Below are 16325 nucleotides of genomic sequence, written 5' to 3' on the forward strand. Positions count from 1 at the left end.
TTAAGTCCATTTCAGTCATAGGGACCATAGATATCAGAGACAGGGATGACTGTAATAAGAATTGATGCTTCAAACCAAATAAATTCAAGAAGCTATCACACTTGATTTCCGCTATAGGCTGCTTTCTAGTGACGTTTTAGATCGACCGCGTAATTTTACCGTCAACGTACAGTCATCCAGCGTATCCAGTCTAGCAGCTTGTTTGTTTGTTTTTAACCCAAATGTGCAAAAGAGCTGAAACCAGCCCAAAAAATCAGCCTGAGACAGAAAACTGAGAAATTTTTTTATTTATTTTTTTTACTTTTGCATAGAAAACAAGGTCACCGTGGTGTGCACGCATTTCTAATGTGCAAACATCATCCGCTCTACTTGAATTCCCATTTCCCTGTCAGATTTCGCAAACTATCTTACAGTAGAGCATGCAGTGCTTCCGCGCATCGATAGCGATGTTTTAATCCTAGTTGCGTAGAATTTCATTTATGGGAAAAATTGGAATGTCGCGTAAGACATTCGCGAATAAAGCACCGTTTCCATCCCATGACTTGCAGACTTTTTACCTTCGCAAAACAGCTACGTATAGAACACACTACATGAAAGGGAATACCTGAAAAAGCCTAATAGGTGTGCACTTTAAAAAAATTACGGTGAAAAAAAATGTATAGCGTTGCGTAGGAGGGTTTTTATTGGTCGTTTTGAAACGCTGCAAAATCCGGAAAAGTACAACGGGGGTGAATACTTATGCACGCGGCGCGTCAGTGCGCCTTTCAATGAACGGCGTTTATAGCGGACGTAATCATTTATTTCATTTACACTAATAACTGACTAGCGTGTTCAGATAGATTCGATTTCGCCATTTCACCGCCAATCCGATCTCAGGTGTCTCTGTAATTGAGCAATTAGCACCGGACACTCCAGACTCACGTGTGCGTGTGTGTGTGTAATTACGGCATTTTGCTGTGTTAATCCCTTCCACTTAACCCTTCAGAGAGGAGTGTGTCAAGAGTGACTGCCCCAGCCATCCGCACTGCAATTATCCCGCACCCTGAACCCACTCAGCCTCCCAGCCGTTCCGGTGCGGTTACTGCGGTGACACGGAGCAGAAAATTCATTTGAAATGTCGATCTGTAGGCAGTTGTGCCTAGACATGATATTTCATATGTCACCGCCCATCAGTGCGGCTCCGGCACAGAGTTACGGACCGGCGAAGATTTGAACTCGTTAATGTTTAATAACCGCACATCGGCTTGTTGCTGGTCGTTTGTTAGCTGAACGTTTGGGACAGACTGCTGCTGTCAGTCTGCTGTTCTCTACTCACAGGTTTAAACCCTAATCTGTACTGATCACCTGCTTCCTGCTGATCCTGCATGAAAGTGCTTACAGTGATTAAATATGTCTATGTAAGAACGACCTGAGAGAAATAAGAGTCCTCAGTCGTCGCTATTTCTCGACTGTCGTCATTTATTTATTTATTTATTTATTTATTTGTTTGATATTTCCCGTTATTCTTTTTTGCTGCGTCTCGGAGAGGCCGTGAAAATATTTGTCTGGTAGTAGCTGTGCACCGGTTCACGTCCGTTAGTACGGCCTTTTTAAAAATAAATAAACCAATAAAACAGGGTCACGCGGCGGTAACAGGTGTGCATTTACTTTATCCAATCTCTCGATTTCGCTTGTCGGATTTCTCAAATTAAGAACTCGGACTGTACCCGTGTCGGTTGATCGTGCTCTCGTCTGAAGATAACGGCTCCTACGGCTGAGGCGTAGTTCATGTAGTTCATCTCTGTTATGTATAGCGCTATAATAATAAATATATTCAATATATCGCGAAACTTTTTTAAAAATAATAAATAAATAAATTGGAGATTTGGAGCTATCCATGCTTCTGTGTATGATTCTTCACTAGATCGGCAATCCCAACCGGTGTAACGCGATGCTGCCGCCACCGTGCTTCATCGTGCGGCTTCTTTAATGTTGCCTCGCCCCTCCTGAGACGCCTCGACGTTTTGGCAGTTTTGGAAGGACGTCCTGTTCTTGGTCATGTCACTGTGGTGCCCCATTTTCTCCACTCGTTCTTGATGGCCGTCGTTGTGTTCCATGGTACATCAAAAGAATCGGTTCTTTCGTACGCTTTTCCTGAGCTTTCGACGACGAGATCCCGTACGTACTTTGTAAGGTTTTTGTGGGTCATGGCTCCAGCAGTCAGACGAAACCAAGATGATGTTGGGGACGAGGGAAGCTGAGATTCAGCTAGAGATATCGAATATTAGTTTCGATTCACACCATGCACAAGATTTGTTTTATTGTTGATAAAAGTAACACAGCTCGTGCTTTGCTTTTGAGATACACTCAGCAACCAACCCCGTTCGAAAACTGGGTAAATCTGAGATGCTTATCTGCTCACCACGGGTGGAAAGAGTGGTTATTCGCGTTACCAGTCTCTCCTTCTCTTTACCTCCCTCTCCCTTTTTCCTTCTGTGGAGCCAACACATGATTTTATGGAGATGCCAGTGATCCTGACCCTTTCTGCTCTCCGGACCTGCCTGATCCGTCCTGATGCCCTACCTCTGGATGGAGTTCTCATCAACTGGAGACTACAGCCTCGAGATCGCTGAGGACGGTACCACTTGAAGTACCACGGAAATGGTTTTGGACCTCAAATCCACATGGACATATCACAGTGGTTGCTGGGACTACGGTTCCTGCGATGGCCTTGGGACTGCAATTTCCATGTGCAGTTTTACACTCAGGTCTCCTTTAGTGATCAGTGGACTAGTTCAACAAACAGACTTCATATAAACACCATAACGAACTTTCTTTTACTTTCACACTATCCGATGTTCCCCAGATGAGGACGGGTTCCCTTCTGAGTCCGGTTCCTCTCAAGGTTTCTTCCTCGTATCATCTCAGGGAGTTTTTCCCTCACCACCGTCTCCACCGGCTCGCTCAATAGGGATAAATCCACACGCTTAAAATCTCCATCCTGTGTTTATATGTTTCCGTAAAGCTGCCTGTCTGGCTCCCAAAGCTCCGGACCGGTATCTGATTAGAAATTTGAACGAATGAGCAGATGGACAGTTCCTAACAAATTATTCAGTGAGTGTACATTACAGTCTATGGTCGGTAGTCTTATGATTTGTCAGTGACTGGCCTGGGCGGGTGTAAGACTCCTGGCCTGAATTTTTTATTTTATATTGTTCAGGCTCCTGGCTATGAAAGAAATGAAACATTTAGCTCCCTGTTTAAACACAATCCTCTAATCATGAACACAGATCTGGGATCAGAGAGTAAATCTGGCTGCTCTGAAGGATTTACTAACCTTCCCACCCACAAAGTCGGAGATTGTCCTGAATAAAATAATTCAATCAGTCGTGCAGGATCTATTTCTGCTCCCACTTTGCTGGTTTTGCCTCCTTTATGAGAACTCCCGCTGCATTCCCTCTCCCATAATTCAACACTCTCTATTCAATTCTCTCTTACAGTCTCCCCCCCCCATCCCCCTCCCCCCCCCCCCACCCTCCCCGCCTCAGCCTGTGCTCTTAACCTCATCTTCTCGAAAAGTGATGTTGCCGTGGTGACGGCGTTTTTCACCAGCAAGAGTGCGCGTGCCTGTGCTCCAGAGCGCATGGTTAAATATAGGAATGTGTCACATAAAGATGAAGGCATTTGACAGCAGGAAACAATTATCATCGTTAATGATCGTAAACGATAACATCTCATTTCGCTTATACTTCTCGAACGATAATATAGTATAGAGACGTTATAGGTGGAATAACCGTTACGTTTTAGAGTGAAACTGGCAACCTTGTTTTAATAGGATGTAAGAGAAGAAAGTTTGTGTCCATCCAACGTTTTATAAGCTTTAATTTTATGTAGATTATTAGAATAGACGTGCACAGAAGTGAAAAATAATGTGTCAAAGGGCCGGATATAAAGGGACACCTTATTGCACTTTAAACCTATACTATATGTCTAGTATATAACCTATAACCTGGTATACGGTGTACACGAGTTGGGACGGTGGTAAGAACCCTGTCTCACTACACATTAGGACACTGATGACTCGGTTTCCGGCGTCATGACGACGCACTCGCGTTGTAAAACGTCACCGCTGGCGTTTATCAACACCACGCAGGACCGATATCTTTCTGATATTATACGTCGTATTAATTTGTTCGTTTAATCACAGGCGCTCCTGTCACGCTACTTCGAGCAGGATCGTAGGCTCGCTAGAGGATTTTTAACTCAAACAAACCGTATATAGAACATAAAATAAAGTTAAAAATCGTGAACGTACTGGAAGTAATCATGCGAGAGCTACAACCACGATAACAAGCTATTTGCGTTCGTAGACGAAGTTAGCTGAGAGTTCGTCCGCCATTTTGTTTTGTTTCCAAGCCGAGAGGCTTCGGACAACGTGGCGTCATTTCCATTAAGGGAACATAGTGAGTGTCGACTCTTCCTCGTTTTTGCGGTGCATTGTGGGATTTTTTTAAAAATGGCCGACTCCCTGATCAGTGCCCTGACTACTGAACTCGAGAGCTGACTGAGACGCACCCTAAGCCTTTGAAGATGAAAGGCGGTCATTTTCTTCTGTTATCTTATTCGTGTACAGGTTTCAGGAGAAGGAAGATTCCCTTCCTGTCACGGCCTTCAATTTTATGCGTCTGTGATCATTGCAAATTCGTGTCATTGGCATATATGAGAAAGTCGGCATGTGCAAAAGATTAGATATGAACATAGAACGATAGGTGGCCTGAAACAGAACCCTGTGGGACACCTTATTGCACTTAATAAGCCTTTGAACGTTAAAGAGTGAAGACGGCCATTTTGCGTCATTTTACTGTATTTGTATTTTGGAACTTATATAAACCTAGAACAAAATGGTGCAGTTAATCAGCCTTTAAAGAGTAAAAGCGGCCATTTCTTCTGACATTTTACTGCATTTGTATTTGTACTATAATTGTTATTTTTATTTATTTATTTATAACATGTGGAATATATCGGTATCACATGATGCGAACACATGGTGAACCTGGATTGCGGCCGTTAACCATTTATGTTATAACAATGAGTTGCTAGTATTAAGACAAAGAAGTGGCGCGGACGTGGCAGAATGAAAGACGGAGAAGAAAATGAAGGTCATTAGAAAAACAGAGGGAGAGAATGAGGTGACGTTCTGCCTTAGTTACCTCTCAGAGGTCTACCACCCTTCCTCCCCACAACCTCCCCCCTTCCCTTCCCACCTCGCATGATGCAAATCATCTTCTCTCATGAATCTCCAGCTCTCTAATTCATTGCCTCGAGGCGCAAGATTAATCGTTACCATTATTAAGATAACACAGAATGAGAATTCCTCAAATTGTCCCTTTTCGCTCGTTTCTCTCCGCAGGTGTAACAAAAGAGGATTGCCAAATGAGATTCAGGGTTCATATTAATATTTGGTCAATTACTCGAGTCGTATTAGTTTGATCTTTGCTGTGGACGGGGAAATGAGGAGGACGTTAGCGTGAAAATTAGCATTAAGCTGTCACGCCGATCAGTATGCACAACGTTAGTGTGTGTGTGTGTGTGTGTGTGTGTGTGTGATTTCACTGGGTGGTGTGTTTATTTCAGAAGTTTTTTTTTTAATTTAAATCAGGCCCTAAGTATCTAAAACTAAATATCATTAAACAGGAAACACGTCGTTAACACGTTAGTAATAAGTGGTAATAAGTGGATAATGACATAATAATAACTCCAGAGTACTCCAACAACAATGATCGATCATATAATAATATAAGACGTTAGCAATAACGGTACCGTTACACTCGTCCATAAACGCCTCTAGTAGCTAAATTACGTCAGTAGTCAGTACTGAGAAAGTCTTCAGGACAGAAGAAGAGTTTACGCTTTGCGGTTTCTCTCTAACATCCCTGCGGGAAAAATAAAACCAAACGATAGAAACCATTGCAGAAAGTCTAATGGTTTCAACTACAAATACCACTACAAACCATCAACTAACCATTAAAACCTTACCGTTATTGGTATTACCTTAATGGTATCCACTAGACATAACATGCTACCAATAATAGGCAACAAATTACCAGTAGAGACCCGCAGGGACCATTAGAGTTTCCATTAAACCCAGTAAAATGTCCATTGTAACCACTCAGACCATTACAAATTCTACATGGGTTTCTTAGGGGGTTTCTTTGTTTAGTTTTTTTCATCAGGTCTGATAAGCTGGGGTCTTTTTTTTTTGTTGTTGTCTTATTATGAAAAAACGAAGACTGGTAAAGAAAATTGTTTCGCTGACATTCCTCAGCTGTAATTGTAACTATAAATTTATAAAAAAAAAAAAGAAAAAAAGATGATGTCATAATTTAATAAATAAATTAATCAGGGCTTTATATAAGCGCAACGTAATCAACAATTGTATCACGAAGCTTCGCATTACTGTGTTAAAAATAACAACTTATTATTATTATTATTATTATTATTATTATTATTATTATTCTAACAACTAATAAATCTGCATATTATTTATGTATAATTATAATAAGGGGATCACTAATAACTAGAAAATGAACTTTGTATGATAACGTTGATATTACTAGGCTATTACGTTCTAACTCCTGGCCTTGAAACTAAAGTAGCGGCGAAATGTTTTTTTTTGTTTTTTTTTTAAGTATCGTGACGTCTTATTAAAACTTCTGATCGTCAGACTTCAGCAGAGGACGTGAGTGCGGGTACAGACCGAGTTTATTGAAGATAGCGAACAGAACAAAGACGTGATCCAAAATCCTGGTCAGTAGACAGGGATAGGTCAGGCGATGAGCAAACAACATAAACTCGGGCGAGCAAGGCCAAAAGGTAAAGTAAGTGGCAGGAAAGGTCAAATCCCAAATATCATACGACCACAACGGCTTGGTGTGGACTGGTCGTCTGGTCGTCTGGTCGTCTGGATGTTGTACTGTAGTTGTCAGCAGCCAACGTTGTTTTCAGGAAGGCGTAGATATACCGAGGTCCTGACTCTCTGTGGTCATTAAAATCCCAGGACACTACTTGTAAAAGAGTAGGGGCATAACCCCGTGGTCCTGGTGAAATTCCACCGTTTGACCTTCTCTATCATGGCCTCCTGATATAATCTCCCTCTCTGAACTGGCTACATCACTCTGTCCTCTCCAATAATAGCTGGTGCGTGGTGGGCGTCGCTGTCGCGTCATCCAGGTGGATGCTACGCACTAGTAGTGGTTGAAGAGACAGCCCCCCCCCTCCCCCGCCATACTATGCAAAGCACTTTGAGTGTCTAGAAAAGCGCTATGTAAATCTAACTGTACAATTTATACGCTGATTCCTGATTCCAGCGTTGTCATGACACTTATGTTTACAGTTGTAGCTTACTTTAAAAAGAAAAAAAAAAACTAGCAAAAAACTAATTAGCTGTCTGTAATTATCAGCTTTCGCGGTTTTTTTTTTTTGGTTTTTTTTTTGTTGTTGTTTTTTTTTACTCCAGGGAGAAAGCAATTCCAGGAGTTTCGAATCGATGCTACGGCTTCGATCGGCGTTGCACTTAGAGATTACGTGAGAATCTTTACGTCTTAAAAACCTCAAGAACGCGATCGGATCTGTCCCTGGAGCCTCGACGTGTCTTTAAACACGCAGGAAACGGTGCGCGAGCGTGAGCGAAGTCGAGAGGCGGAGAGATGCGGGGACGCGGGATGGAAAACGTCATCTGCCTAAGAGCGTCGACGTGATTAGGAATGAGAGGAAATGTTAGAGGAGGAGATGACGGGCAGAATCGAGGGTGTGTGTACGCAAGCGTGTGTGCGTGTGTGTGTGTGACAGATAGGAAGGAAACCCTCCATTTCAAATTTGACAAATCCTCTTAAACAGGGTTAGGGCTTAATTACTGGATGTGCGGTGTTGTGAACTCATTTCTCACGCCGCTGACAGATAGCAGAGTCTGACTAGCTCAAGGCGGCGACGCCAAAAACATAACGAGGGTTTTCTTGTTTTCTTTTTTTTCTTCATTTCCAGAGATACCCAGCTGGAACAGCCTAGTTAAGCACTACAGGCTGCTCTGAGGCCCATTAGCCCTCTCGGTTCCTGGTGTAATTGCCTGACACAGGCACAGAGCCATGGCACATTTACGAGGCTTCAAACAGCCTATTAAAGCTCTTTATCTCCATCACACGTGCCGATTCTGGTAAAGAGGGAACCGCAATATGGAAAACAGGGACATGTCGAGAGGCAAAGCGTTCATCATATCATTTACACGCTTGGAGAGAGAGAGAGAGAGAGAAAGAGAGAGACTAACCCAAATAAATAAATAAATAAATAAATAAATAGTCTGTGTGACTACGTTTCTTTTTATATCTGATGCCATATTAGATGTCATAATTCTTCATGTGTATTCGATCAAATGTAATAACTGACGCTTATTCATTCCAGCGCTGTTGAATTCCTGACTCCTGATTGGTCAGAAAGTGCTGGCTTAATTTTCTGTAAATCCCTGTAAAAGTTGATCTGGGCGCACTCTTTGTAATTCGTTACCGTTTCTATAGTAACCGCTGGTTCACGCGTGCGGCTTAACGAAACGCGTACGGTCGTTAACATGTGCCGTACGACTTTGGCTTGAATGTTCATGGAAGGAGTCTCCGGTGTCAGTGGTCAGAGGTAATGCTATAACAGCACGGGAAAGTCTTCAGGACGGAGCTGTTTACCGTTTTTTAAAAATGTTATTCTCCTTAAGCGAGAGAAACAAAAGAGAGGAGCGGCAGCTTTCGTGACGTTAAATGTAGCTATAAATGGATAAAAAATGATTACAACTGTTGTGTAAGAGGAAGAAAACACTTCAGGACGTGCCGCTCTGTAGGAAGATGATCCCCGTTGGGATGTTGACGGTAACTCTGCGCTGATTAGTTTCCTGTAAGCGCATGCCCACTGTGTGTTACTGCTTACGGAGTACATCGTTTAAAACGGATCGAATGGGAATAAAGTGGAAAGCTGAATATCTGAAGTAACGCGCTGGCGAAGTCGCTGTGTCTGAAACCTCCCTCCACACCGATGCTGTGTTCTTTACTGACAGCCTCGACAATCAATTCCAATCAATTACGGCTCCAGCGCGTGTAATTAGCTTAAGCCACCGTGCTTTATTCTCTCAATAACCGTTTCCCTGCTTTTCACTTTTATTTTTCATCACAATCAGCCCAAGTGCAGCTTTCTCCCGTGTAATCCCCATCAGGTGACTTCAACTTCCATTATTTCCTGAATTATCACACAGCTAATTGGAGTTCCACACTCGCTCCTCCTGCAGTCTCTCACAACCGCTTAATTACACTCGTCCCTAAAACCCGTCCCTCTCCTCCTGTCCCTCTCCTCCTGTCCCTCTCCTCCTCTCCCTCTCCTCCTGTCCCTCTCCTCCTCTCCCTCTCCTCCTCTCCCTCTCCTCCTCTCGCTCTCCTCCTGTCCCTCTCCTCCTCTCCCTCTCCTCCTGTCCCTCTCCTCCTCTCGCTCTCCTCCTGTCCCTCTCCTCCTGTCCCTCTCCTCCTCTCGCTCTCCTCCTGTCCCTCTCCTCCTCTCACTCTCCTCCTCTCTCTCTCCTCCTGTCCCTCTCCTCCTGTCCCTCTCCTCCTCTCCCTCTCCTCCTCTCTCTCTCCTCCTCTCCCTCTCCTCCTCTCCTTCTCTCACATTGACTCTAATTAAGGTCATCTCTCTCAGCAGATCTTACCATCCCTCTCTCTTTCTCTCACTCTCTTTCTCTCTCTGTTTCTCTCTCTCTGTCTCTCTCTCGGTTTCTCTCTCTCTGTTTCTCTCTGTTTCTCTCTCTGTGTTTCTCTCTCTGTTTCTCTCTGTTTCTCTCTCTCTGTTTCTCTCTCTCTGTTTCTCTCTGTTTCTCTCTCTGTGTTTCTCTCTCTGTTTCTCTCTCTGTCTCTCTCTCTCTCTGTTTCTCTCTCTCTGTTTCTCTCTGTTTCTCTCTCTCTGTTTCTCTCAAGTCTCTCTGTGTTTCTCTCTCTCTCTCTCTCTCTCCTTTTCCGGCTCACTCTATCGGTCTCGCTATCTCTGTCTCTAATTTTCTTTCCTTCTCTCTCTCTTTTTTCAGTTTCACTCTATCTTGATCTCTGTCTCTCTTAATCTTTCTGTCTCTGTGTTGCTCTCTCTCTCTTTCTCTCTCTCTCTATCATCTCTCACTTTCTCAGTCTCACTCTACCTAACTCTCTGTCTCCTTCTCTGTCTTTAACCCTCTATCTTCGTCTTGCTCTCTTTCTCTCTTTCTCTCTATGTGTGTGTGTGTGTGTGTGTGTATCCTTCTCTGTCATTCTACCTTTTGTGTCTCTCTCTCCATCTCTCTCTGCTGTCTGTCTCTCACATATGTACTAATCTCTCTCTGAATTATTTCTGCTTCTTTCCTGCAAATCCGTCTCGTGTGTGTGTGTGTGTGTGTGTGTGTGTGTGTGTGTGTGGATTAGTGAAAGGAAAAAGCTACATCGGGTCAGACAGTCTGTCATTTCTCTTCCCTGCATCAGCACTTTTTCCCTCAGGGCTTTAGGAAAGCAGATATATTCGCCGTCTACATTATGACTGTCCGACGTGACAGGAGCGAGAGAGAGAGAAAAAGTCTTTTTCGTCAGCACAAAAACAGGATTTATAGTAAGACGTGTGTCACTTTGAAACGTGTGTTCCTCAACGTGTGAATATTTAATGTGCACGTATTTAAACCACATCTAGTCTCACCGTTGTGAACACTTACATTTCATTTAAAGCTCATGCTAACGCCTTTTATCCCCCCCCCCCCCATCCCCGTCCCCTCTGAGCAGCGTGACCCGCCCCTGGTGGTGACGGACCTGTACGAGGACATTAAGGATGGCGTGATGCTGTTAGCACTTCTGGAAGTGTTGTCCGGACACAAACTGGTAGGTTTGATTGGACGGAAGGAAACATGACTGGCCAAGACTTTCTCTGAAGATCATATCTATAATAAAAAAAACAACATATATGTGGTGGAAATTATTGGCACCCCTCAAGAACGTTTAAGATGAATGCAAACAATGTTGCCTTAAGAGTTTGCAAACAACACAATAGATCGTCACACAGCGCCGTAACCCGAACCGTCTCTTAAAGTGGAGCGCTCTGCTGTGACTAGCTGACTATCACCTCAAGATGTTTGACGAGAAAGGCCCCCAAACTCCCCCGTAAAATAAAACACGGAGGTGATTAGGTGAATATTTCGCCAGTATTTTGCGTGTCCTGAGCAGAATTGTGGCATCAAGGTGCCACAAATTGCAAAAACGTGTTGCCTCTGTTGCGTATAATGTTAAGTTTTGGAGTTTTGAACAAATCCAAACAGCATGCTCAGGCTCTGTTGAAAACCTGTAGCTCTGAACTGAAGCGGACATCCACAGTCATAAACCTGAAGAGCTTGGAATCATTTCTGAAGACACGGAGTGCTGTTACTGTCTGTTAGAAAGGCTACACTGAATATTAATGCTTGGGGTGCCAATAATTTTGAAACCCTGCTGCTATTAAAATGTGTATATATGTATGTATGTTTAGTAACACAGTTAACAGCATGTAATGGTATAAACTGTATGTTAATTGCAGAATATATATATATATATATATATATATATATAATATAATATATATATGCTCACTTCATGAAGGGTGCCAATAATTAGAATTATGACGTTCAAGAATGCAATTAAAGTCTAAATCTATATATCTGGAGTACAAAAATAACCAGTGGCCTATTTCTTGTCTAGACAGGCTTTTATGTCGGACTCCCCTCAGTACACACACACACACACACACACACACACATATGCATGATCATGTGCTCCCATAAGGCCATTGTTGCCTCGGGTCCATAGTTTGTTGCACGAAATGGTAGACGGTGCTTTGGGTTTTCAGTCGCCCGCCGTTTCATTTATCCTCGTCTGGACTGGTGCTACTTTTAATGTTAATCACAGACTCGCAGTGTGCTGCACGTCTTTGTTCCAAATGTGTCTGACTTGAAATGTTCTCTCTCTTTGTTTTTCCACCTTCCCTCTTTGGTCCTTTCCCCGTATCTGCCTCCCTTCCTTTCCCCTCGCCCTCGCCGCAGCCGTGTGAGCACGGCCGCAAGCTCAGAAGGATCCACTGGCTGGCCAACGTGGGAACGGCGCTGCACTTCCTCGAGGGCAGGAGGGTAAGCTCGTTCCTTTCCCAGAGTGCTCTGCTCAGGTGAAGCGCTCCGGGTCAAAACCCGCGTAACCTTGACAGCCCCCCCCCTCCCCCTTCTCTGTCTTTTTCTCGCTTTCCCTCTCCCCTTCTCCCGAGAGGTACACGAGGGCACTCGCTCAACTCGCTTCACGCTTTTGTTCTCTCCCAGAAATTCCTTACATGGATTCATCCAGAACGAGGAACTTGTAGAGAATTCAGCGTGTGCCTCAGTATCAAAAATCAAATTGGTCCTTTATACTCATACGAGTCTCAAAAATCATCATTTTTATTAAGGAATGTAAAATGTAGGGAAAATAATAAGCAACAAGGTGTTGTAATGCTAATTTTGGGTGCCAATAATTTTGAAACCTGCACTATTTAAAATAAAATTTTAAAGGGGTTTGAATTGTGTGGAAAGTTACATTATTACTTGTGTTAGTCATTGAATAGATACATTTCTGCTCATCTCATGAAGGGTGCCAATAATTATGAAGTTGATGTGGCCTAACAGAACATCCTGAAGAGTTTTATTCCTCTTATACCACAGCCTTTTCACGTCACATCACGTCACATCACATCATCACGTCACGTCACGTCACGTCACATCATTACATAACAACACATCACGTCACATCACATCACGTCACATCATTACATAATGACACCACATCATCACATCACGTCACGTCACGTCACGTCACGTCACGTCACATCACGTCACATCACATAACGTCACATCACATCATTACATAACGACATCACATCATCACATCACGTCACATAACGACACATCAGACTTTTTATCCACTTAGAGCTGCATTTAATGTCGGTGAACGTCCAAGTTAGCAATTAACCTTTCGTTCTTTCTTTCTCTTTCTTTCTTTCTCTTTCTTTCTTTCTTTCTTTCTTTCCTTCCTTCCTTCCTTCTTTCTCTTTCTTTCCTTATTTCTCTTTCTTTCTCTTTCTTTCATTCTCTCTCTTTCTTTCTTTCCTTATTTCTCTTTCTTCCTCTTTCTTTCATTCTCTCTCTTTCTTTCTTTCCTTATTTTTCTTTCTTTCCTTCTTTTTTTCCTTATTTCTCATTCTTTCCTCTTTCTCTTTCTTTCTTTCTTTCTTTCTTTCTTTCATTATTTCTCTTTCTTTCCTTCTTTGTCTTTCTTTCTTTCTTTTTTTCTTTCTTCTTTCTTTTTAGTGTGCTGTTGAGATTATATGTTTTGCTTCAGTCTGTTTTTTCATTTTCTTTTTTCTTTCTTCATTTTATTTCTTCCTTTCTTTCTTCCTTTCTTTCTTGAGTGTGCTGTTGTTTGCTGATTCTCAGTGGAGCTCTTTCTTTCAGTCATTTCTTTTTTGCTTTTTTCTTGCGAGTACGCTATTGAGGTTTTGTTCTGCTTCAGTCTTTTCTTTCTTTCGTCCTTTTTTCGTTTTCTTTCTTTCTTTATTTCTTCCTCACTTTCTTGAGTACGCGCCGTTGTTAGCTGATTCTCTCGGGAGCTCTTCCTTTGAATTCATTTTTTTCTTTCCTTGTTTGTGTTTGTTTCTACTTTTGTGGAAGATTTCCGTTCAATACTCCTTACTTTCACTTTACGTGTATATTTTTCTGTCTGTTCTTTCCTCCCTGATGCCAGTTGCCTGAGCTACAACATTCCTCTTCTCACAGATAAATCTGTTCCTCCACAAACCCGAGTCTGTATCTGACACTGTGATGAATGTGAGCAGCTCTGCGGTCCAGTCTCAACAAATAGCCGTCTATAAATCCAGTGACTGATTTACCGAGCGACTTGCGACACGCCGAAAACAAGCGTCTTTATTTTCCTGTCAGGAATATGACCAATTTGAAGCAAATATTTAAATAACCTTTGCATGGTAGATCTGTTCTACATTAGATATCTGCTCATTCCCAGTATGCTCTTGGCCTGGTGCAGATAAATCAAGATGGACAGCGATGGAGTCTCGGCTAAAAGCCGTTTGTTTTCATTTGCTATAAATCAGTCGTGAGGTTCACCTTGTAGCCGATACTTGGGCATTATTCATTCTGATCAAGTCACTCATCCCCGTTTCTATTAACTCCATTTAGTTCCTTACTATTTCGATCGGCAGGGTTTGATTTGATTTGAAAGGGCATGCTCCTCACCCAGTTAGAACAAACATATTTAAAGGGGTCATATGATGCTATTTTAAAAGTTCATTATTTTGTTTATTGGGTGTAATAGAATAGGTTAACATGCTTTAATGTAAAAAAACAAAAAAAAAAAACCACATTATTTTTCACATACTGTACATGATTGCAGTGCATCTATTCCCAGTCTGTCTGAAACTCTCCGATTGACTTCCGGTTTCTCCAAAGCCCCTCCTTCTAAAAATCCCAGAGTGCTCTGATTGGCCAGCTGACCCATTGTGTTGTGATTGGGTCAAAAACCAATCATAATCATGAGCTTGAGCTTCCAAGGCATCTAAAGCGATTATAAACACAGTTAATAATGTTGTTTTCGACCTCATTAGCGACAGTTAGCAGGGGGCCCATGTCAGCGTCCCCCCACAGGCACTAAAAGTCGCACACATAAAGCCTGAAGTGCTTGAGCCGGTAGTCGATCACTTTTCAAGGCTACACCTACAGTATCGGCCTGAAACAACAGTAGATCCTTGGGTTTCGACTACCCTGAGTAAAGTACGCTCTATAGTTTTGACGCCGGCCCCGAAGGTTTTCAAGAATTGTCCCACTGTGATAGGGGATGCAGTTCATGCAGTGGTCCTTTCTCAGGAAATTCGATCTCTGTTGGAGAAGGGAGCCATAGTTAAGGTTCACCCCCTTGTTCAAGGGGATGGTTTTTACTCAACAAAAAGGACGGTGAATTTCGTCCAATTCTGGATTTAAGGTGCCTAAACATGTTCCTGAAAAACTGCCCTTCAGAATGTTATGTGCAGCCGACGTTCTTCGGTCTGTCACGAAGGAAGACCGGTTTACATGCATCGATTTGAAGGATGCTTATTTTCACATTCCGATTGTTCCTCACCACAGGAAATTTCTTCGATTCAGTTTCAAGAACCAGGCCTACCAACTCAAATCCTGCCGTTCGGTCTGTCTCTGGCCCCTCATGTCTTCACGAGGTGCATGACTGCAGTTCTGTACCCGCTATGGTCCAGGGGGATGCGAATCCTGCCTTATTTGGACAACTGGCTGCTTTGTGCCTGGACTCCTGTGCGATGTCTGTCACCCTATCATATGCTTGAGGTTTTATGTGGCTGCTACTGTTCACCTTAGGTGAACAGATCAGATTTTATCAAATTGAGATTATCAAATTGGATTGTTGAATTGATCACTGTGGCATATAAGAAAGCCAAAAAGCCTCTGCCAGGAGGTATCTTTTGTCATTCCGCCAGAGCTGGGTCTACTTCTGGGGCTGCTTTTAGATGAGTTGTTATGGCGGACATCTGTGATGCTGCTACTTGGAATTCTCCCAGTACCTTTGCCTGCTTCCACAAGCTCAATGTTGCTACCCCTCTTGAAGTCAGCTCAGCAGTTCTTCAGGAGCAACCTTGAGTACTCTTAGGTGGGTGCCATTCCTCATTATGTTGGTAGGAGTTCTCCACTAGTGCTAAAGTACCGCCTCTGGTGGTCAGGAGGAATGAAACAGAACCGGATGACTGCCGGAGTCCTTTGTCAGAAGAACACAGAACTTAATTTAGACCGTGGTCCCTGCAGTGGAAACACACCGAGTACCTCCAAAAGTCCCTAGTTCCTGGGGAAAGTTCCTGCGGTGGAAAAGCGTCATAAGTCCGCTGGCTGCAGATTGACTGCATTGTTTGAAAACGTTCTGTCTGTTCCTTTCTGCCACTGATATTTGATCTCACCAGCTTTGTTTGCTCACTATTCTGTCTTCCTTTTTCTAATAATGTGATCTGAGGTAAGAGAAACACGCTACATAAAGTAAACTTAAATTCCTTTTCAAACAAACGTACAAATAACTAATTAATTAGGGGGCCAAGCACCAAAGGTGTCTGGGCACCCTTTTGCATTCTACCTTTTCTTAGTATTGTTCTTCTGCTTCTTCTTCTTCTGCCTAGGTTGTCTATGGGAGCCCATAGAACCATCTGGTAAAAAGTTTTTTAAAAGGCACACTGATAGTGGAGGGTTTAAGGAGCAT

The 16325-nt window shown here is 42.9% G+C and overlaps 1 protein-coding gene across 1 annotated transcript in view; it reads left to right on the forward strand.

Annotated features, from left to right (window-relative positions):
- Positions 1-16325, forward strand: part of syne1a (spectrin repeat containing, nuclear envelope 1a) — a 208734-nt gene that overhangs the window by 25785 nt on the left and 166624 nt on the right. The window contains 2 exon segments of the mRNA XM_053614917.1: positions 10800-10895; positions 12086-12169. Of these exon segments, the coding sequence (XP_053470892.1) occupies positions 10800-10895; positions 12086-12169 (180 nt within the window).

The sequence above is a fragment of the Ictalurus furcatus genome, chromosome 25 (assembly GCF_023375685.1).
Source record: "Ictalurus furcatus strain D&B chromosome 25, Billie_1.0, whole genome shotgun sequence".
NCBI classification, from domain to species: domain Eukaryota; kingdom Metazoa; phylum Chordata; class Actinopteri; order Siluriformes; family Ictaluridae; genus Ictalurus; species Ictalurus furcatus.